The 24,238-nt window shown below is 41.2% G+C and overlaps 1 protein-coding gene across 3 annotated transcripts in view; it reads left to right on the forward strand.

Annotated features, from left to right (window-relative positions):
• The window catches only part of LOC137334768 (ninjurin-2-like), a 294,378-nt gene that overhangs the window by 69,050 nt on the left and 201,090 nt on the right, over positions 1 to 24,238 (forward strand). Inside the window, exon 1 of one of the 3 annotated variants that reach the window (XM_067999723.1) lies at positions 12,976 to 15,798. The exons of the other annotated variants lie outside the window; for them this stretch is intronic. Coding sequence (XP_067855824.1) covers positions 15,763 to 15,798 — 36 coding nt within the window. The 5' untranslated portion in view covers positions 12,976 to 15,762. Of the gene's footprint in view, positions 1 to 12,975; positions 15,799 to 24,238 lie in introns of those variants that run through there. 3 annotated transcript variants of the gene reach the window in all.

Here is a 24,238-nt window from a genome sequence, read left to right on the forward strand (position 1 = left end):
ATGAACGGTGTTGGAGGAGGATAGTGTTGTTGTCCATGTCAAAGGCTGCAGAGAGGTTGAGCAGGATGAAGAGGGATAAGGCACATGGTCACAGTCACAGAGGATGTCATTTGTGACTATGTTTTGGGCCGTCTCGGTATTGTGGCAGGGGCAGAAAGCTGATTAGAGAGATTCAAACGGGGATTTGTGGGAAAGATGGGCACAGATTTGGGAGCCTCAGAAACCCTTTGTGTACTGTTAGTAGTAATAAGGAATTCAAATCAATAATCTCAGACAGACAAAAAACACATTTTAGTCATAAAAGTAGAGTTAGCCTGTGCAATTTTTGTTTCCCTTCAGAGAAACTGCACAGTTGGTTAAATCAATACTTTCAAAATCGTTATTTAAATAGTGTGGTTTTCAATTTGCTTGGTGCTGGGTATAAACAGAACATATTGGATCAACAAATATGAAGTTGAAAGTGAAGGAACTGTGTTCCTAACTTTGATTTATATTTAGTTGAGCTGGTTGTTACAGTTTTCAATTAACTTCCATAGTACTATGGTAGTGAATGGCATCAGTGGCAGCTGTTACACCATCACAGGAGAAAGAGCTTGTGACATTTATTCACAGCAATCATTGTAATATCCCTTGTGAGCATTGCTCAAAGTGCCACAAGGAAACTCAGCAAGACTGAGTACTTAGTGTCGAATCATAAACACTGTACAGTAACAAAGCTACAAAAGCAATTGTTCTAAAGGAAGGAAAAACAAAAAGATTAATGCAGAATGCTTGAACCACATACTTCCTGTGTAGAGTGTGACAAAAGACCATCCACTGTCTTGCAACAAAACATTACAGTTAGTCTAAGTTGCTACGCTGCATTTTTTATAGAAAATGTGTGCCTCATTAATACCTTAGATGTTAATAGGCTTAGTTTTTAGGTAACTTAATCTGACAAATGCCTCACTTATAATGAATTCAAAATCCAATTTAGCATATTGAGTTAAGTAAAACTGCCCAGTTTATACTACTAACTCTCTAATTAAGATGCTTCCATATTGTGTTGCCTTTCAAATTGATCCAGATGAAATCTACCCAGGGATGGATTTACTTGATCTTGAGACTATTGTGCAGTATTGTATAATGTCAGTTGGAGGCAAAATTTAGGCAGATCACCTGTCTGTGCTAACTTATTTAGCAACACAAATTAGATTCTGCAGTAAAATTAACTCTGATAAAGTGAGAAAATGCTTAAGATCAACACTTTTCAGTTGTAATTTTAGTTAATGATAATTTGAAAACAACTGTCATACCCAGTTAATCAGTGCCTTGGGGTTTTGTGGATGAAAACCCAGATCAACAATAACAACCATTTGCATTTATGTAGCACTTTTAACACAGAAAAACATCTCAAAACATTTCACAGGAGATGGAAAGAAGGGAACAGCAAGCTTTTATGGGAGGTGACTGAAAGCTTGGTTGAAGAGATGAGTTTTGAGAAAGCTTTTAAAACAGAGAGAGGCAGAGGGATTTAGAAAGAAAGTTCAAAAAAGTGATGAGACAATTGAAATGGAGCAGAGGGAAGGGGGTATGCACAGAAAGCCAGAGGACTAGAGAGCAGGCAGGCCTGAAGAAGATTGAATACTGCAAAGTATTGCAATCAATATCAATAATAATTGATAAGGATAGTCTGGAAATGTGTAAAAAATGAAGGATATGGTTAATGTTGGATCTAGTAACTCCAGGAGAAATGAGGCATCTATTGAACAGTGTTACTTTGGGGCATGGTAACTTATTATGGGAAGCTGAATGGTGGTGGGGGTGCAGGTTATAATCTACATTTTTGAAGAAATTTAATTGCTGACAAAAGTTTGTTTGTCGGTGATTTTAATTGCACCATGTGGAGTCATAGTGGGAAGATACATAAGTTAAGCAAACTTCTCTGAAATTTTAAAAGATTTTTGCTTGTGCATTCAAGGTAAAAGGCAAATTCACTTTGAATAGCACAAATGGGTCTTGTAGCTCCAAATGTTTTTTTTTGAGTGGGTGGTGTACTAAAGGTGTGAAAGGCACTGTATAAATGCAAGTTAATTTTTAGCTGTCTCTCCTTTCCCAATTTAACAGATGCTGAGAAAAGTCATAAGATGTCAGCTGTGGCTCAGTGGGTAGCACTCTTGCCCCTAAGCTAGAAGGTTAAGGGTTCAAATCCTACTCCAGAGACTTGAGCACAAAATCTAGGCTGACACTCCAGTACAGCACTGATGGAGTGTTGCCCTGTCAGAGATGCTGTACATCAGATAAGATGTTAAAACCAAAGCCCTGATCTGCCCTCTCAGATGAACATAAAAGATCCCCTGGTGCTATTTTGAAGAAGAGCAGGGGAGTTCTCCCTAGTGTCCTGGCTGATATTTATCCCTCAACCAACATCACTAAAGAACAGATTATCTGGTCATTATCACATTGCTGTTTGTGGGAGCTTCCTATGTGCAAATTGGATGTCGTATTTCCTACATTGCAAGAGTGACTACACTTCAAAAGTATTTCACTGGTTGTAAAGCACTTTGGGACGTCCTGAGGTTGTGAAAGGTGCTATATAAATGCAAGTCTTTCTTTTACTTTTTTTCTTCTTGTTACGTTTCACAGTCTGTAAAAAGCTGCAGAGGTGGTAGCAATAATGGAGTAGGTGTAGGGGGGAATCGATATAACAAAGTTTGAGGTGGTTCATTTTGGTAGGATGAATACGGAGGCCACTTATTCCTTGGAAGATAAGAAATTAAATGCGGTAGAGGTGCCAAGAGATCTGGGATTACAGATACATAAATCACTAAAAGTAGCAACACATGTTGAGACAGCCATAAAGAGTGCAAACAAAGTACATTTCTAAAGGAATGGTTATGGAAAAGGACAAGGAACAATCAAGCGTAAAAATACGTAACTGGAGGAGGGCTAATTTCAGTGATTTAAAAAGGGATCTGGTCTAGGTGGATTGGAATCAAAAATTGGTAGGCAAAACAATAATTGAACAATGGGTAGCCTTCAAAGAGGAGATAGTTTGGGTACAGAGTAGATACATTCCCATAAGGGGGAAAGGAAGGACATCCAAAGTCAGAGCTCCCTGGATGTCTAAAGATATAGAGATTAAAATGAAACAGAAAAAGGAGGCTTATGACAAATATATGGTTCAGTAAAGAACCAAGCTGATTACAGAAAGTACAGAGGAGATCTAAAAAAGGGAATAAAAGGGGCAAAGAGAAAGTATGAGAATAGATTAGCGGATAACATAAAATAATTTTATAAACATACAAATAGTAAAACGGTAGTCAAAGGAAGGGCGAGACTGATTAGAGACCAAAAAGGAGATCTTCTTGTGGAGGCAGAGGGCATGGCTGAGGTGCTAAATGAATACTTTGCATCTATCTTCACTAGAGACAAAAATGCTGCCAATGTAGTAGTAAAGGAGGAGGTAGTAGCGATATTAGATAGGATAAAAATAGATAAAGAGGCGATATTTAAAAATTTGGCATTACTCAAAGTAGGAAAGTCACCCGGTCCGGATGGGATGCATCCTAGATTACAGAGGAAAGTAAGGGTGGAATTTGCGGAGGGTCTGTCCACAATCTTCTAATCCTCCTTGGATTTGGGGATGGTGCCAGAGCGCAGGACGATTGCAAATGTTACACCCCTGTTCAAAAAGGTAAGAGGGATAAACCTGGCAATTACAGGCCAGTCAGCCTAACGTCGTTGATGGGCAAACTTTTAGAGACAATAAACTGGGACAAAATTAATTGCTACAAAATTACTGGGCTAATAAATGAAAGTCAGCAGAGATTTGTTAAAGGCCAATTGAGTTTGACTAACTTGATTGAGTTCTTTGATGAAGTAACGGAGAGGGTTGATGAGGGTAGTGCGATTGATATTGTGTATATGGACTTTCAAAAGGCGTTTGACAAAGTACCACATAATAGACCTGTAAGCAAAGTTAAAGCCCATGGCATTAAAGGGACAGTGGCAACATGGATGCGAAATTGGCTGAGGGACAGAAAGCAGAAAGTAGGGGTGAACAGTTGTTTTTCAGACTGGAGGGAAGTATACAGTGGTGTTCCCCAGGAGAAAGCTGTTTAAAAAGCATGTGGGATCCTTGACTTTATTAATAGAGGCATAGAGTACAAAAGCAAGGAAGTTATTCTAAACCTTTATAAAACACAGGTTAGACCTCAGCTGGAGTATTGTCTTCAACTCTGGCACCACACTTTAGGAAGGATGTCAAGGCCTTAGAGAGGGTGCAGAAGAGATTTACTAGAATGGTATCAGGGATGAGGGACTTCAGTTATGTGGAGAGAGTGGAGAAGCTGGGGGTTGTTCTTAATAATTGGATAGCTCTTTCAAAGAGCTGGCGCAGACACGATGGGCCAAATGACCCCCTTCTGCGCTGTATCATTCTATGATTTTAAATGAGAGGATGCAACTATCTGGAAAGATTAAGCAGGCTGGGGCTCTTTTCTCTGGTAAAAGTTATGCATTTAGTCCCACTCCCTTGCCCTTTCCCCATAGCGCTGTAATTTTTTCCCTTGAAGTATTTATCCAATTCCCTTTTGAAAGTTACTATTGAATCTGCTTCCACCACCCTTTCAGGCGTTGCACTCCAGATCACAACAACTCGCTGTGTAAAAAAAAATTCCTCATGTTGCCTCTGGTTCTTCTGCCAATCAAAGACTAAGACAAGACCTGCTAGAGATGTTCGATAGGGTGAATGTTGAAAAATTGTTTCCACTTGAGTGAGCCCAGAACAAGGGGGCATAAATATAACATAGCCATTAATAGATCAAATAAAGTATTTAGGAGGAATTTATTGGTGAGAATATGGAGTTTGCTGCCATATGGAGTTGTTGAAGCAGATAGCATTGACACATTTAAGGTGAGGCTTGATGCATATATGAGGGAGATGGGAATAGAGGCAGGGTAGGAAGAGGTATTTAGAGTGGGAGGAGACTCATTGGAGTATTAATACTGGCATAGACCTGTTGGGCCGAATGGTCTGCTTCTGTGCTGTAGATTCTATGTAAAGATAATGCCATGATACGATCATTAAGCCTCTTCACAGAAGACCAACAGCAGATATGGCTAAAGCAGTTGCTTCAGGGTTCATTTCAGGAACCAGCACTAGGAGGTACAGGGCCATTTTAATCCCAAGTGTACCACACTGAGATCCAGCAGCCTGCCAGCCAGCACGCTTAATCTTCTACTTGGGTGTTACTTAAAAGAAGTCACTAAGAAATATTTTGCATTTATGTAGAGCCTTTCATGTCGTCAGTACATCCCAATAGATGAAAACATTGTCACAGTGACAAATATTAACCAATGTATATGTGCTATCTTTACCTTGATCCCCAAACAAATCTACTCTTTGGTAAACCTTTCCTTCATTCCTTTCCTTCCCCAGAGTGCCGAACAACACTCAGAGCTGAAATTTATTATCAGTGCATCCTAGTTTTAATACAGTATATAAATAATCACAAGGCATAACCAAATATCACTGATTACAATTTATTTATTTTTCCTATTGTTTGTTTTTGGGATTACTTAGTCAAGGAAAGCTACATTCACATTCTTGTAGCACATTAAAGTAATGTGTTGAAAAATGTTTTAACTTCATACTCTTTCTCATTGATTATTTTGCAGTAGTAGGATTGTCTACCTCTTTGTTGTTTTTCATTTAATCTTTATTTTATTTGTGAAGTGAGACTTCGCCTCACCTTGTGAATCCCATTTACTCTACCTCGCTTAATTAAAGTAACAAATCTTCTGGGCATCCCCACCAACTCAATATTAATGAGTTGTTGAGACCAAAAATGTCATTGGTTTGGTCTCTGTTTTGTTTTGTGTTAGTTAATCTCTACACTACGAGTACTACTAGCCTCATCATCCCTTGAGTAAAAGAGGGGAATTATCAGCTAGGGTTCCTGCTCCTGATTTATATCCAGTAACAACTGCCACTTAGAATATATGTGTGAAAAGCAGCTGAAGACAGAATTGGGCTTAGTTGTCCTGACCTTTCTTTACCCCCTGAATTTGCACAAGAACGGAAAGCTGGACACCAAACGACACTATAGAATTTCTGTGAAACAATTGGTTAATCCTTGAATTTTGCAAAACTGATACTCTGACAAAGGACCTGCTGTTATCAGAAGTCGAATGGAGATAGTTTGATGATAGCTAGAGTCCGAATGAGACCTCTCAAGATTGTAGAATAGTGATCTGAGTAATGTGTTATGGGTCTTGCAAAATGAGCTGGAAGAACCTTGCAAACAATTGGAATTAGAGCCCAAGTGTCCAGGTAATGCTGTGAGCACGAGCAAGGAGAAATGTGGCCTTCATCAAACTATAATTGACAAATGGAATCATAGACTGACTAATGTCTGTCCAGTGGAATAGCAGCTTGGAAGAGGTCCATGTGACAGAATTAGTCCTCTTAATTGGTTAATGGTGTTCCTGTCTTGTAAGATGGATTGTGCTTTCTCGACCTGTAATGAAGAGAGGTGTAACATTAAGATTCAGGAGTTTCAGGAAATGAGAGGGTCCCACAAGGCTCCAAGAAAGTGTTCGAAAGCTTTCTAGAAAGGGCAAAGTTAAAAGTAGTTAGAAAGAATTTTTGAAGCAGTTCTGTAAAAAGCAGAAACTGTTAAGATTAAAAGTTTCAAAAATGTGTTTTCTTAAATAAAAATAAACCTTTAAGACAGTTCTGATGGACTCCTGTTGTAATTTTGACAGGAGTCTGCTGGAACAGCAGCAAACTCAGCCAGGACCCACCCACCCCTAAAAGGCTATCAACATAAGAGGGGTGGAGCCAGGGGCAGGGACTCCCTAAATTGGGAGTCAGTTCAATTGGAACATGGCGTACAATCAGTGCAGAGGCAAGGCATATCTCAGCAACAGGGGAAGATGTTGGTCCCATTTAGGGTTCCAGGTCAGTATTGGGGCCTGGAGGGGTAGACCTGTCACTGGGGTTATTAGTCTTCCCACTTGACATATATATTGCACATAATATTCCAAGTGAAGTCTGACCAGTACATTATAAAGTCTTAGCATAACCACTGTAGACTGTTCTGGCTATTTAGCCCAGCATTCTACTTACTTTTAGAATTGCTTATTCACATTGTCTCAACATTGAAAGTGTTCCATCTAATGTTACTTCCAGAACTCTTTCCCCCTGTGCGAATTCTCTTTCCTTTAATATGCAATATTTTTCATTTGTCAGTATTAAATTTCATTTGCCATTTGTCTACCCTGTTACATAACAGATCTAAATTCATTTGCACAATCTTAACTGCACCCGCCGATCCTCTTGCTCTCCCTTTTTTAATGTTTGCAAATTTAACAAGATTACAATTGGTTTTTGCATCAGGTCATTTATGTAGATAAGAAACAACAAAGGTCCAAGCACTGATGGCTGCAGTACTCCTCATCACCTCACCCCAGTCTGATACTATGCCTCTCACGAGTACTCTGTTTCCTTTTTTCTAAACCAAGTTCCTTATTCAGAACTACATTCAACCTTGGACTTCAGTGGAATTAATAGTCTTTATGTGGGACCTTATCAAAAGCCTTCTGAAAGTAGGAACTTCCATTATCTATTTTATTCATAATGTCCTTAAAGAAATCAAAAAGATTTGTCAAGCTGGACCTTCCCCATTTAATTCCATGCTGTTACTTATGAAGTTATTACTACATTTAACTACTGGATTTTCAAAAGGCCTTTGATAAGATACCGCATTGTAAACTCATGACTAAGGTCAGAGCATGTGGAGTTGGGACAGGTAGAATGGCTAGCAAGCTGGCTACAAAACAGAAAACACAGAGTAAGGGTTAAGAGTAGCTACTCATTCAGGCAAAGGGTGGGAAATGGCGTTCCACGGGGATCGGTGCTGGGACCACTGTTGTTCACAATTTACATTAATGATTTGGACTCAGGAATCGGAAGTACAATTTCAAAATTTGCAGACAACACCAAATTGGGGGGTGTAGTTAATACAAAGGAAGAATGCTTGAAAATGCAAGAAGACATTAATAAACTTGCAGAATGGAATGTGTAATTGGCAAATGAATTTCAATATAGATAAGTGTAAGGTGGTGCATTTTGGTAGGAAGAATAAGGAGGCCACATATTGCTTGGATAATAAGAGTCCATATGGGGGTACAGGAGCAAAGGGATCTTGGGGTACAGATACACAAAGCACTAAAAGTAGTGACGCAGGTTAATAAGGCCATAAAAAAGCACTGGGGTTCATTTCTAGAGGAATAGAATTGAAAAGCAGAGAAGTTATGTTAAACTTGTGTAGAACCTTGGTTAGACCACATTGGAGTGTTGTGCACAGTTCTGATCTCCACATTATAGAAAGGATATAGAGGCATTGGAAAAGGAGCAAAAAAGTTTCACAAGGATGATACCAGAACTGAAAGGATTTTCTTATCAGGAAAGTCTAAACAGGCTGGGGCTCTTTTCCCTAGGGGTGACTTGATAGAGGTCATCAAGATAATGATAGGTTTGATAGAGTAGATGTAGAGAAAATGTTTCCACTTGTGGAGGAGTCCAAAACTACAGGCCATAAATATAAGATAGCCACTAATAAATCCAATAGGGCATTCAGGAGAAACGTCTTTACCCAACGAGTGGTAAGAATGTGGAATGCGCTACCACGAGAAGTATTTGAATAGCAGAGATGCATTTAAGGGGAGCTAGATAAGCACACAAGGTAGAAAGGAATAGAATGGTATACTGATAGGGTTAGATGAAATGAGGAGGGAGGAGGCTCGTGTGGAGCATGAACGCTGACATAGACCAGTTAGGCCGAATGGCCTGTTTCTGTGCTGTAGACATGATGTACATAGATTCTGTTCCAACCTGCTTTTTAATATACGTTCCATTTTGTATCTCCTTTTTAACTATAGGTATTACCTTTGCCTTATTCCAATCCTGTGGATCCTCTCCAATACCCAATGTATCTTTCATTACTGTAGCCAGTGTACCACAAATTTTACTTCTCTAGTCTCCTTTAGCATTCTAAGGCATCAAAGGGGCTAAATTGTGCTGCGCAGCACTCGTTCTGGAGGCGCTATGCGGACACCTAAGCCCCGAAAATGGCGTCCGAGATGCGCGCGCACACTTCCGGTGTGACGTGTACAGGATGCCACCTTGGTAAAGGCGTTTGCGCACACACACCTAACAAATGAAGCAGCACGTAAAGTAGGGAGATTATGATGCTAATCAGTGTGCAACGCTGATTTGGAAGGAGCTGGCGGCATTTTCAAATTCCCCGCTCCAGCCAATGCACTGCCCTAACCCCGCACAGCTGAACAGGAGTTAAGGGCATGAAGGACCACCACCACCGCCCCCCCCCCCCCCCCCCCCACCGCCATGATTGCTATTAAAAGGGAGCATGCAGGAGTTACAGGTTAGTTGCTGGATTAGTTATTCTAGCGGCTGGTACAATTGTGGGCATTTGTGGAAGTTTCCTATACTTGGAGAAAGTTGAAATATTATATAGGCTGGTCTGGCTGGTCGAGCAGTGCTGTTGGTGGTATTTAAAATAGTGTGTTGAACAAGGTTGTTGCCAGACATGGGTAGTCTGCTAGGGCTTCCTCTGTGATTGGAACCTGACTGGCAGCATGCAGAGAGGCCAAGCAGAGCAGGACAAGCTGCCATAAGAGGAAGGAGGCGGAGAAGGAGGAGGTGGCAGGGAAGCAATAAGGTAGACAGGCTTTGTCTGCCAGAACTCTGCGAGATCAGATGAATAATGAGCAATACCAGTAACCTCAATGACACCTCCCCATTCACCAACAGTCCCACACTCCTTACCTTTCCTCTTCCACATGACCATCAAATCATCCTCCTTATTGCTCCTTCCATCAGCTCATCGCAGAAATAAGAACCACCACCAAATGCAAATTCAAATCCAAATTTATAAATCAACACATGAAATGACTGAAACAACATGAGACTATTCACCCTTGTGCATTCCCTTAGTGCCTGTCGTTCGTGTGCCTTTACCTTTCCTAGTGCTCCTATGAGGTGCATCTCCAGTGGCTGGAGTGTGGGTGGTGGACGGCTGCTGACCTTCAATAGAGGAGCATGCAGATGGCCTTGGGAGATGACCTCGAGCAGCTCTGAGCTGAGAGGGCCCGGCTTCAGACTGAACCATCTCAGCCTGGGCTGCAGCAGTCTGGCCTGGCTTGCTGACAGGCAACAGCAAGGGCACTGGCAGGGGTGGGAGCAGGAATGCTATCATCCTGAGAGAGAACAACAGGTTCGTCTTCCATGGCACCACTGCCAGTCTACCGGGGCGGCACCTCAGCAATCCTGGTGATCTGCTGGAGAACAGATTGTTGTACTGCTGTGATGTCCCAGAACCCCTTTCCATTGTGGTACCCAGAGCCATGACAGCGGCAGTCTGAACTTCCAAAGTAGCGGTCAGGCTTTGGATGGCAGATGTTTGTGTTCCAATTAAAGCTGTGACATCAGTCATTAGATGCTGCATCTTGGTGGGTTCTGCAGGTGTGCTGATGGAGGTGACCACCCATTCCATGTGGGAAAGGATGGGCTCCAAGCTCTGTGCAAATCCCTGTGCCGACTTGGAGCTGGACTCCTCCATGCCCCTTGACATTGTGCGCAGGCTTTCTGGCAGGCTTTCCAGTGTACCAAGCATTTGGTTTAAATGCCCATCAGTCTTCTTCTGTAGCCTCGCCCGTCAAAGTCATCATCAGACTCCTCTGCAGCAGAACTAGTGTGCGACCTCGCCCTCTGGCGAGATGACACTTGCGGTATCCATTCCCCCCACCCCGACTCCTGTGCACTTGTACCCGGTGTCTCACCACGTGAAGATCCCTCCTTTATCCTGGTCTCTAAAGTACGCGCAGTGTCCGTCTCTGAACTGGTGGCTGTGAGTGTAAGATTGAGTGATGGTGTGTCTGCATCATCACTGTCATCTTCCTCTGCCTCCTCTGACGGTGCCGGTTCTAGTTCATGGATATTTGAAATGACAAAGGGACACAGGTTGAGTTGTGTTGCGGGGAGAGGAGAAAGTAAGACGTGCATACTGACACCATCTGCAACACGTGCGTCAGAAAAAATTGTGGGATGAGGGAGAAGTGGGAAGCGAGAAGGAGGTTTGGGTATGCAGAGATCCTCATCATCAATATCTCCAGCATCGCCAGTGGTCATGGCCGCAGTGAGGATCCGCCCAATGAGGAAATGGCGGACATGTTGAACGATTACTTTGCGTCAGTATTTACAGTAGAAAAAGAGGATAGCATGCCGGAAATCCCAAGAAAACTAATATTGAATCGGTGACAGGGACTCGATAAAATTAACATAAGTAAAACAACAGTAATGAAGAAAATAATAGCACTAAAGAGTGACAAATCCCCAGGACCAGATGGTTTCCATCCCAGGGTTTTAAAGGAAGCAGGTGAGCACATTGCAGATGCCCTAACTATAATCTTTCAAAGTTCTATAGATTCAGCAACTGTCCCTCTAAATTGGAAAATTGCACATGTCACTCTGCTTTTTAAGAAAAGAGAGAGAGGGAAACCAGGGAATTATAGACCAGTTAGCCTAACATCTGTTGTGGGGAAAATGCTAGAGTCTATAATTAAGGATAGGGTGACTGAACACCTCGAGAATTTTCAGTTAATCAGAGAGAGCCAGCATGGATTTGTGAAAGGTAGGTCGTGCCTGACAAACCTGATTGATTTTTTGAAGAGGTGACTAAAGTAGTGGACAGGGGAATGTCAATGGATGTTACTTATATGGACTTCCAGAAAGCATTTGATAAGGTCCCACATAAAAGACTGTGAGCTAAGATAAAAGCCCATGGAATCGAGGGAAAAGCACGGACTTGGTTCGGAAGTTGGCTGAGCGAAAGGCAACAGAGAGTAGGGATAATGGGTAGGTACTCACATTGGCAGGATGTGACTAGTGGAGTCCCACAGAGATCTGTCTTGGGGCCTCAATTATTCACAATATTTATTAACGACGTAGATGAAGGCATAGAAAGTCTCATATCTAAGTTTGCCGATGACACAAAGATTGGTGGCATTGTAAGCAGTGGAGATGAAAACATAAAATTACAAAGGAATATTGATAGATTAGGTGAATGGGCAAAACTGTGGCAAGTGGAATTCAATGTAGAAAAATGTGAGGTCATCCACTTTGGATCACAAAAGGATAGAACAGGGTACTTTCTAAATGGTAAAAAGTTAAGAACAGTGGATGTCCAAAGAGACTTAGGGGTTCAGGTGGATAGATCATTGAAGTGTCATGAACAGGTGCAGAAAATAACCAATAAGGCTAATGGAATGCTGGCCTTTATATCTAGAGGACTAGAGTACAAGGGGACAGAAGTTATGCTGCAACTATACAAAACCCTGGTTAGACTGCACCTGGAGTAGTGTGAGCAGTTCTGGGCACCGCACCTTCGGAAGGACATATTGGCCGTGGAGGGAGCGCAGCGTAGTTTTACTGGAATGATACCCGGATTTCAAGGGTTAAGTTACGAGACGAGATTACACAAATTGGGGTTGTATTCTCTGGAGTTTCGAAGGTTAAGGGGTGATCTGATCGAAGTTTATAAGATATTAAAGGGAACAGATAAGTTGGATAGAGGGAAACTATTTCCGCTGGTTTGGGATTCTAGGAGTAGGGGGCACAGTCTAAAAATTAGAGCCAGACCTTTCAGGAGCGAGATTAGAAAACATTTCTACACACAAAGGGTGGTAGAAGTTTGGAACTCTCTTCCGCAAACAGCAATTGATACTAGCTCAATTGCTAAATTTAAATCTGAGATAGATAGCTTTTTGGCAACCAAAGGTATTAAGGGATATGGGCCAAAGGCGGGTATATGGAGTTAGATCACAGATCAACAGGCACGAGGGGCTGTATGGCCTACTCCTGTTCCTATGTTCCTATGATCGACAGCACTGTCTCCTCCATAGGGGTGAGGATGTGTAGGCGTGCCTGTCCCAGGTCTTTCCTGTTGCCTTCTATTGTTCGCCACCTTCTCCTTCCAGAAAGAGGGAAGTATGTCAATGAGTGTACTGCAAGGTGTTTGGGTGATGTGGCTGTCATGGTTAAATATCTGCCAGTGTGTGACCTGTGAGTTGTGGGATTGCAGCTTGCAAGAGTGGTACGGTGTGAGGGTGAGATGCAGCACCTGATTTGAAGAGTTGCTTTCTGATGGAAAGAGTTTGTTGGTAGGTGGGTGACAGGGGGTGTGGTGCATGGAGCAGTGGATGAGGCTCGTGGTGCAGTTGATAGGATATGCCACTTGACAGTCGAAATCACTCACCTTGATCACTTGTGTCAAATCATTTGAACTTCCTGGCATTTATTTTGTGCGCGACTTCCTCCCATTGCCTCTTCAGCATGTGTCTGGAGGGCCTCCTGCCCCCCCCGCCCCCCGTGGATAAAGGATGCCCCTCCATGCACCCATCTCTTGCACCAAGGCCTCCAGTGCGTTGTCTGAGAACCTATGTGCACGCTCTTTCGCAGGCGCAGCCATTCCTCACTTTCCTGTAGCACAAAATTAGTTGACAAGCATAGGTCAACTAATGTGTTTCCAGTGTACCAAGCATTTGGTACACTACTTGCAGCCACAGTGCACCTCCCCTTTAAGAGGTGCAGGCTGCCTTTAAGTAGTGCTAGCCGCTCCCAATATTGGGGCCCCCTGCTGGTGCGTGCAGCCAATCAACAGCGTAGGCAGCTCTGGCTGCACGCAGCAATCATGTAGATCATCAGGCCGCACAAATGTTAAATGCTACCTGCATCTCAACCAATGGGCACGGGTTAATTGCACACCGCGATCCCTGCACCTGTTTTCGAGGGTTAACCAATTTAACCCCCATGCTACCCAGCCCAAAAGGTTAATCTTTGATGCTTTTAACTTAACTAGCTCCTCCTCATTAATTACACAAAATTCTATGATATTTATTGTATTACATTAATTAAATCTAGCTTAGACAGGTGGGTTTCATCTAACCTTAACCAGATGTGACCTGCTTGAACTTCGTCCCTACCGCCTAATTAGACAACAACATTGATAAGTTTTAGAAAGCTGTAACCCATACTGTCCCTCCCAAGTCTGGTGGGATGCTTAGTAGCAAATGCCCCAGACCATCTCTGCCGTCCAGCTGAAGTATATGTATTGAAGTGCTTTATGACATTTCTGAGAGAAATGATAGAGTGCTATATAAATGCAAATCTTTCTTTCTAGCAATTAGTGACCAATGCTGTCCCCTCTTCCAGCTCCAGGAAAATGTACATAAGAGTATGGCTCAGACCATTGAACTTTCCTGGATGGAGTTTGATGTGTGATGAGCTTGGAATGTCCCACTTTCATGACTGCAAGAAGCAAAGTGATTTGTTGTGGATTAATAGTCCAGGTTTTTTGGTCTCAGAATGCGTTATGGTGGACCAGTCAAATCATCACCATGGATTCGGCTATGGGTAACTGTCTGGCCTTATATGGAATCCTCTGGAAAGTGTATGGTTTTTGATGTAGCTGTAAAATACCACTTTCGTGACACAAATTTAAATTGAAGTACTATAGCACAACCATTTAAATATTTGGGTTACAGTTTAATTAAACTTAATTTCCAAATAAATGCAAGTATCTGAAATCCCCAGCAAATTTACATTAACTGTACCTCCATCTCTTCTTACAGTTCTATATCCACTGATAGCTTTGAATGACAGATGAAGTTATAAATCATTAATATTTAACTTCATCTGTAGCAAATGGATGGGACCATCTTATTTGGTGAGTCCTCCTGGTGGTGGCATAGTGGGTAAAGATACTACCCACCATAAGTACATGAGTCATATAGACCTTTAAAATCCCCAGTTCAAGCCTGGGTGATGTGTTAACTGATCTCAGCTGCAGCAGTTGGGAATTTAGCCAAGGTTCCTTTCACTGATTGCCGTCTAATGAAAATTGCATTGTGCATATTGGATAAAGACAGGATTAGGTTGTGCTGTAATGCCCCAGTGGTTGAATAACCTGTCGAGTACATGGGCAGTCGGGTGAGGGAACAGACTGCAGCTGTTGTCTGGAACTGCACTCCAGTTGAAGCCAGCGCTTTAAGGGGATGATGGGACAAAATTGGAAAAAGTGTTTCGCATTGTTTTTATTTCGTGAAGCAGCAGAACCGCGTGTTACTTATTGTGATAATGCTCCGAGCAAGTTAAACAAGTTGTGTTGAATGTTCGTAAACGAATGGAAGGTTTTTGCCAACACATTTTCATGAAGACATTGCACCGTTAAGTCTCAGCAAGCCGTTGAGCTACCCATTGGTTTGGTGGACACGAGCTGCAGTTCGAGTACACCCCGGATGGGTAGCATAAAAGCTAAACAAATAGTGAGAAGCACGTTCGAGCCTCCAGAACATTTTGGTGGGGGCACATGATTCTAAACCGCGTTGTAATTAATACACCGGAATTAATAATCGTGTAATATTTTATTTAGATTTTTTTCAATAACTTTGCAAACCAGACCTTCTTTGTCAGAAATTGCACTTGTTACTGTGTAACCCCCTCCTCTTTCCTCCCGAGAATCGCCCCCTATTGACACTAGATCCCATTACATCAATCACGAAGACACTTGTTCAGCAGCCCGTTCTCCACCCACCGCCTCGAAGGTCACATACATTTAACGGAAATTTGCTCCCAAACCTGTTCACCGATCACAAGGGGGAGAAAAAAACCAAAACAATCAACGTCTGAAAGAAACCATGAGCACTTCGACGGTTGGGTCTCGTGAGCGCACCGTGAGTAACCGCTCAGCCCACTTTATTGATTTATTTCGTGTATTTGTTCACCCTTTCGATCTGTTCGCTGCAGCTGTTGAATTTATCATAGATGTGAAAGTCTCGTTAACGTAATTTGCAAGCCCCCGCTGTTCTGTGACTTACAGCCAAGGAGCGCCCGCTGGCTGGCTGGCTGGCTGGGTGTGAAGGGGATCCGGGGCGATGATCATATCGGGAGAAAGGGGCTAATCGGGAGTGCGTTGATTTACAGTCACCGTGTTGTACAACTTCCCGCTTTCATAGTTATATCCTGACTACGTGGCAATAATCCTCCCTACCTCAATGTGTTATTTATTACCAGTATATGTGGTGAGATTGTTGAAGGAATGTTGTGTCATTTGTGGTGTTAACTATGATTGTGAATTCCTTTTTCTTGAAGTTCTAAACCCCTCAGAAGACCAGCGGATAATTTCAATCATATCTTTTCATTTGTACATCGTCGCGCTCCATTGCTTTTCCTCGACTTTGCTTGGGTCTGACTGCATTTATTTCCAGCTTTCTCAACGATAACGAAAAGAGCTTGAACATAACATTATTTTGTCATGGCCGGAGTAGTTTGGGCACGTTAGCCCTTATCTTGTCATGTGCTATCCATCAGTGCTTTAGTTTATGCGTGAGAATTTGCCACGATATGAAGTTATGACTAGACCGATTTAAATTTGAGATTAAATTCCAAAAGAATATAGTAATGGAAGTTTTGAAATATCAGGTATTTGTGCACAGTTATTATCACCTTTATTGTGTGTGTAGGTGCACATGAGTCACCTTTTTAATTACTTTATAAAACAGTGCACTTCAAACAAAGTACTTCACAGTTGGCACAGTAGGGAAATTTCAAGAAGTGAAACGAGTTTCCCGTTATCATTCTTACAGAACAGAAGAAATTCGGATTTTGACTGTAATCCAGAATAGTCGATATTTGGAAATAATTGTATCAAGGGTGTACATATAAAGGGGAGTTGCGTTGCCTCCGGTGACTTCTCATATGTCGCTAACCGGTGGTCTATATGTTGTGATAGTCAGTCAGGTGACGTACTCTAGCAAATTGGACTGGATTTGGGAGAATTCAGCAGTATACCAGAGCCGAATATAAACAAAATTGGGAAGTAATGGGCCCTGGGACTTGCTGGTGGTATTGCTACAGGTGTGGCCACATTGCCATGTTTCGTGCCCTCATGTTTGCGATGTGCATTTTTCTTGTGCAAGGCATTTGATGGAGTCTTGGGGTTAACGGTGTTGCTAATGCTCAAGAAAAAAGTTCCAGTGGTTGCTCAAAGGAATCATGCAATAGTTTGGAGGCTATACATCTGAGGTACTCAGTTAATTTGCTGCAGGTCCATGTTACATTGTTGGGTTTTTTTTCACATTTACGGCAGGCCTGAACTTCCCCTAAGCAGACTGAGTTTTATGAACCAAAACCTTTGAGTCTTCAGTCACTGCTATGTAGGAATTGGTGTAACTCAGATCTACCTCGAACTCTAGTAACTTGTTTAATGGAGAATACATGAGATACCCACCACACTCTCCCAGCACCTCCAGAAGACAGAAAAATAAGACACCACTAAGACTACAGGTCCAGATTTATTAATACATAAAAATTTAAATAAAAAAGCAAAGTTTGACAATATATTAATCTTATACAATAACCAAGCTTACACTATATATGAATTGAGTTGAATGTTCAAAGCAAAAAAAAAATTGAGTCTGGAATTCTTACAGCACCTCTAAGTTCTGGTGATAATTAGGCGAGATGAATTTGCTAAGTTCCTTTTGCCCTTAAATACACTGAAGACCACCAGATGATCCTGGATTATTAGGGTGACTTTACCTTTAATGTAGAATCACAACTCTTGCCAGTGACATTGCCCATCAACTTTGTTGCTCTAGTGGCTAATTGAATCAATGGTGTTTTCCTCCCTCTAAAAAAAAAAGACACCCTTGACTCTTCTGTCCCTGCTATCTAATGCCCCATTTACAACCCCCTTTCCTTTCCTAGATACTCAAACTAACTGTTGCTTCCCAGATCTTAGCCTATCTTTCTGTTTGAATCCCTCCAGTCAGGTTTCCTTAATCCTCTCCATCTTTTATACCTCCTGTTCAAGACCTTCCTTAAAACCTACCTCTTTGACCAAGCTTATCGTCACCCTCCTAGTCTCGCCTTTAACTCTCCATTTTCCTTGCGCCTCTGTGAAGCACAGAAACATTTTTCTATGTTAAAGGTACTATATAAATACAAGTTGTGTGACAATGATGCCCATCTGGAATCTCACTATAATTGCTATATTTATCCTCTGGAATTTATTTCATGTAGACAAATGATAAATAATCAAAATGTTAACCCTTTTAACATTTTGGTTGACAAATTGGTAGTGGCTTCTGGATGACATAATAGCCTACTTATTTTTGACAGTAATTCAAAATCATATTTACTTCTGCCCTTATTTTCTTTTGCCCTGGAGGAATGCAAGCAACAGATCCCATTGGATCAAATAAAGCTCTTTTGTGAGTCAGGTGAAGTGTCTCTGCATAGCAGAAACATTTTTAATACACTGCTTGGCGTCCCCTTTTGAAGCTGTCTCAAATTTAAAATGATCTATATGGAATATATATGTCTCGAAGGACAGAAACTCTCCTGTTACATTTGACTTAACAAAAATGTTACTGAATCTTGGGTCCAGAGTCCAAGTTTTAAGCTTTGTAGCGCAATTATTCGTCCTTGAAAGTTGTGCAAGGACAGATGCAATGAGAGCACCATTGTACTGATCAGCCCAGGTATCCCAGAAGCTGGCAAATCCTACTGGTTTGAGACTGCTGTACCATGATCAATTGTGAAGTGTGATTTATTTCAAAAATTTAGATAGTCACGGGGATTCAATAAACTTTTTTCAAACATGTTTCCAAACTTATGGATTGCCATTGCTTTAAAGTGAGGAGTTTTAAGAGAGCCTGGCTAGATACTGAGTAACAGATGAAAAACTCCTGTATACTACACCTATGCTTTCCAAAGGGATATGTCTGCTATGATTAGGTCTCCATAGTACTCAGCGATAGGTTGGTATAGGCTGGAGCCTTCCTTCAATGCAGCTATTGCCCCTTTTTGCCACAAATCCACCTCACTAGATCTCCTACATGGGCCAAGAGAAGTCCTTCTGTTTTTGTCTGGGAGTTCTAAACCATGAAGGAGAACTGTTTGGCAAATGTTTTATATGCCACAGGATTAAACTGCATTGATACTTTCCTGTTGCTGAAGATGAATGTCCAGGCTGAACTTGACATCCTCCCGGGGCCTATAAAATCAATAATTGCCCCTGTAATCAATTTTGTTGAAATCTTCTCTTGCCACATCCCACTGGTTAACCCATTGTTCAAAATGTTAATTGGATAATGCACTAGATCCCTAGATGAACCCACCAATAACAAAATATCATCTGTAAAAAGGAGCCTTGTAATTCTTTTAAAAACTGACTGTAGGTGAGAATTGATAATTGCTGGTTTCAACCCACAGCTCTGATAGTGCTGTCCTCAACAGAAGCATTCGTGTAAAGTGACTTGAAGATGGAGGTGAGGGGCAGAGATTGCCTGTGTGTTTTGGTTGCCAGTGGACTGAACAGCTGACCTGTTTCTGTCCACCTTTGTACAAACCAGTGAAGTTATTTTGCAGTCACTGATGGGTGCATAACATCCCAACCACTGGAGAAGGTACCAGCCTCACTGTTTATGGCATTAAAACAACAAAGTGTATCTAGTTGCTGTAGAAACCACCCCACAACACACATGGGGTGATTTCTACAGCAGTGGGAACATTATCCATTATTAGAAAACTGCTTCAGAAGGTGCATTTCTAATATAAATACATTTCAGCAATGATTCACCTGTTGATGACCTGCACAGTCTTTGCTCAGGGTGTTTTTGCTTCTTGATGTCATCCCTGGAGTATTGCTGTTTTCAGTTTGTATCTGAATTTTTCTCACTAAATACTGTAATACAGTGAAGAGTTTTGGCTTTTTTTGTTTGAGGGTGTAGAAGATTATTAACTCCCAAATTACACATGCGCTGGGTGCATGACTGGCAATAAATAGACCCATTTAAATTAACCACACCTGTTTTCTGACCAAATAACCCTGTTCCACACTGTGCAGATGATGTAATGATATTGCAATATGATGGTGTAATTAAGTCAAAATGTTATAAAAGTGACTAATTTTCTGTCATTCAATCTCTCGAGTCTTGCTCTACCTTCTGACTCTGAAAAAGAAAAGGTGGGATGGGGGCATTTCTCAAAACAATTCCAAATTTTGTTAATATAATTTTTACTACGTAATGCATCAATAGATGTGTAAATTCAGTCTGATTGGATATGCAAAATAAAAACAGCTCAAATAGTCAAAGCAAATATCTAGTTGTCTGGATAATGTGAATCTAAAAAGGAGGTTCTCCATAGCTGGGTTAAGATGTTTCAAAGTATAAACAGAATCCAATGTTGCCTTGAAGGCTCCTTGCGACCTCCAGATTGAAGCCTGTGATGTGTAGCATTGCATTGCCCTGTGATTCCTGCACCTGTTTGATAGCCGAGGACAGAGAGCTGATGTACTGAACAACTGGGACAGCGAACTATTTAGCTTTTTATTCTCTCTTCTGACTCATGTTTTTAATTTTCACTTGTTAAACATCAGTTTGTGCAAGTGAAGTATATTTTCATACTTGCTTCCTTGAAATCACACCCCCTTGTCCATCCTCACAATGGTACTAACTGCTGTCATGAAGTCCACAACCCAATACTGCATCTTGCCAGCAATAAAAATAATTCAGTGGATGGCAGGCAGCTGGATAAATAAAATAAAACCAAAAAATTTATGCATCAATGACATGTGCCAGCTTTATTTTAGTCACACTTTGTAAATTAAAGTGGTTTGGAAGTAAGAATGTCACTGTTGGTGTGTAGCATTACAAATATATAGCAACTCTGTGGATTGTGGTGGTACTTATTAAGAGTGATTTAAATAATATGCCTCAGTTCAGATTTGGCAGTGTAATGTAGGCTTGGCTCCAACTTAATTATCTTGTGTGGGAGATGCAGTCAGCCAGTGCAATGGAAGCCTCAAGCAATTGACTCGTGCTTCTTTGTCAGTTAGTTATAGTCCCTGTCTTATACTGTGTAACCAGTATAAGAAAGGCAGATGGGAGGGTGTCAAGACATAAGTGTATTTGTGATGTCTGAGTAGTCCACTTTCAGATACAGTTTAAGAAAATAAAATTACAGTCAGCTTTGGTCCTTGTGGGTATTAAAGTCAATAACATTACAGTTTAAATCACCTCCTTGAGGGTAATATTCCACAAAAAGCCCTATCTCTTCCTTCCCCCCCACCCCCCCCTCAAAAGCTGACTCGTTTGGGTAAGCATGATGTTAGAACACCAAATATTTGATCACCTGGCATTGAGTACCTTATCCCAGCTGTCCTGTTGGTAGGCACTTCTTCACAGGAAGAGACGGTGAGAATATTAGAGTTGACATTATCTGGGCCATCTTCTGGTGGCCACTTAAAGACCAGTAATGCTAGCACAATCATTTTGTAATAAACGGTAGATCACAGATCTAGTCAAATTGATTACATTATTACTCTATGGGCAAGTGACACAAATGTAGTAATGTCATGTACACTATCTTCCAGTTTTACTGACTTAATTTAAAGAATGGTTTATCTTTCCACCCCACCTGTCTGGTCACTTCCAGATTACCCCAAGGATCCATCTTTGGTTACTCCCTCTTCCAATTTTTACATGTTACCCTTTAGTATCATCCATCATCAGGGATGTCTTTTTCTTCCATATGTCTGCTGATAACACCCAGCTGTACATCTCCACCGCCTCCTTTGACTGCCTGTCTGATGTAAAGTCATGAATGAGACAGAATTTCCTCCAGTTGCACATTGGAAAAATCAAAACCAAAAACTTTGCACCCTTGCCACTCACTCCATCCCCCTCTCTGGCTGCTTCCAGACTGTACACGTTTCTCAAAGCTGAGTTTTGAATCCCATATCCTACTCATCACTAAGTCCACTTACTTTCACATTTGCAACATATCCCATTCACCCATCAACCCTGTGCTCGCTGATCTACATTAGCTCCCGATCTGGCAAAGCCTCGATTTTAAAATTCTCGTCCTTCCAGGATGGTGTGTAACAATTAACACACATATACTGTACAACTTATACTATCAAAGCATTACATTGTGAGGCAACCCTCTCCAGGACCCAGAATAATTTTTGTACATGTACTTCTTTTAGTTAAAAAAAAATCTGACAGTTGATGGCTTGAATTCACCCATTTAATTTTACAGATTTTCTTTCTCACCAACATTTGTTTCAAGCCAGCAAGGTCAATCTGTAATCTTACTCACATTTTTCATAGAGCAAACATTATCCCACAATGAATGATTGTCTACATAACATTCAATGGATATACTATCTTCAGTACTCCCATTGTACAGGATGACTCAAAATATTTGCCAAATAGAATCCCATATCCACTGCGTTGACAAGAGCCAGTGTTTCAGCAGCCAGAGTACTTTTAACAACCCTTTTTTTTCCTCTTAGCTTCCCAAGATAAAAAAGGGCAATATTTCCCATTCTCGCCCATAAGAAACATTAAGAAACCAGCTGCACGAGAATATCCAGCAGGAAGATTAGCATGTGAAGCATCGCTAAAGAAAAAAGCTTCATTTTCTTTGGGTCACCTAAGGATGGGGATTTAAGTACGCATTTATCTTTTTTTTTCCCCCCCCTAAAAACATTCTCTACCATGGAGTGTTTTGTTGAAGTACTTAACTCCAATACAGCAAAACTAGCATCTGGTCTAGTCAGAGTGCACAACCAGTTCAACTGACCAATCTAGCTTAGTGATTGCTCTGTCCCTTCTTTTAGATAGAAGATCACCTTTCTGTGATGACCTAGTACAATTCTCCAGGATGGGAACAACAGTCATAAATATGTTGCCAAAAGAGCCAAAAAGATTTTTAAGATTACTTCTCCAGCAGTGGGAGAATCCATTCGAACATCTGTATCGCCCAATTTCCCTTCAAAACCCCTAGCTACCAATCTTGCTTTAGCCTTATAAGTCCCATCTGCAAGGACTTTTTCAGTACAAACCCATCTATGCGACAAAGCTGGTTGACCCTTATTTGTTACCTCAAAATAAAGCCCAAATTTTTTCCAACTATCTAACTCCTTTTTTTTGCCTCTTACTTGTTTATCCTCTAGTTTATTGGCAGCCATCAAAACTTCACAATAATGAGGACTTCTGCCCCTAGTTCTGTGGTCTTTGTTTCATTGACTGACCTAGTCAAGCTACATCTTCTACGTCCAAAATTTAAATATACTAGTAGCTTTGCCTGCACGTCCCAAAATTGTTGCATCCCTCCATTCGTCCCTTCTGGAACAGATATCACCTGTGTACCCACTTTGGTTAATTGTTCTGTGGATGTGATAGCTGTCATGTGTTTCTTGATCACTGACATTACCACTTGATCTCCCTCAGTCTGTACCTCAGGAACTGAATAATGAAAAAAGGAACATCTGATGCACAAGGCGCTTTGTTTATTTCTATCAACTGCTCAGTCAGATTTTATAATTAATTCCAATTAATCATGAGGAATGAACCTTAACTGTTTGATTGCCATATTGAACAATTACTGTCTTGCCATCACAACCCATTACCTTACCAGGGCCTTTCAATTTCCCTATGACCGTCTTTATGGTTTACCAAATCTCCTGAATTGAACTGTCTCAGATGGTCCATTACAATGACTCAGTGCTTATGAATTTTCTGATACGTCAGCTTCAAAAAATGTGTCTCCCTACATGCATAGCATTTAAATGCTCAGAAAAAATGGCACTAATTGTAGTACCTTCTAGAGCAGGAACATGATCATAAAGGACAGAAGTTAATTTGGGATTGCATCCATAGACTAGTTAGTAAGGACTATATCCTGCAACCATCTGAAGAGAATTCTTTGCCTGAACTGCCTATGCTAGGGCAGTTGACACTGTTCGATCAGCCAAAATTTTATGCACCATACTCTCAATCACAGCATTATTCCATTCACAAAGACCAATGCTAAAAGGGCCCTCAGCTGCTGTATTCATGATAATTAAATTAATATTCTCACACATCTGAACTCCACATTAGCAAATTCACCTCCTTTATCAATCAAAAACTTTGCTGGTGTCCCAAGTCCAGTCCCTAACCATTTTTCCATAATTTTAATCTAGAATAACCTTCTCCTTACTATGTTAGTGTAGAAATACTAAATCTTGTAACCAGGTCAATAAAACATATGAAAACATTTCTATCTTTGTTCCATACCTTTAGATCCATAGCAACTACCTCATTAAAATCACATACT

Source organism: Heptranchias perlo, chromosome 18 (genome assembly GCF_035084215.1).
Source record: "Heptranchias perlo isolate sHepPer1 chromosome 18, sHepPer1.hap1, whole genome shotgun sequence".
Lineage (NCBI taxonomy): Eukaryota > Metazoa > Chordata > Chondrichthyes > Hexanchiformes > Hexanchidae > Heptranchias > Heptranchias perlo.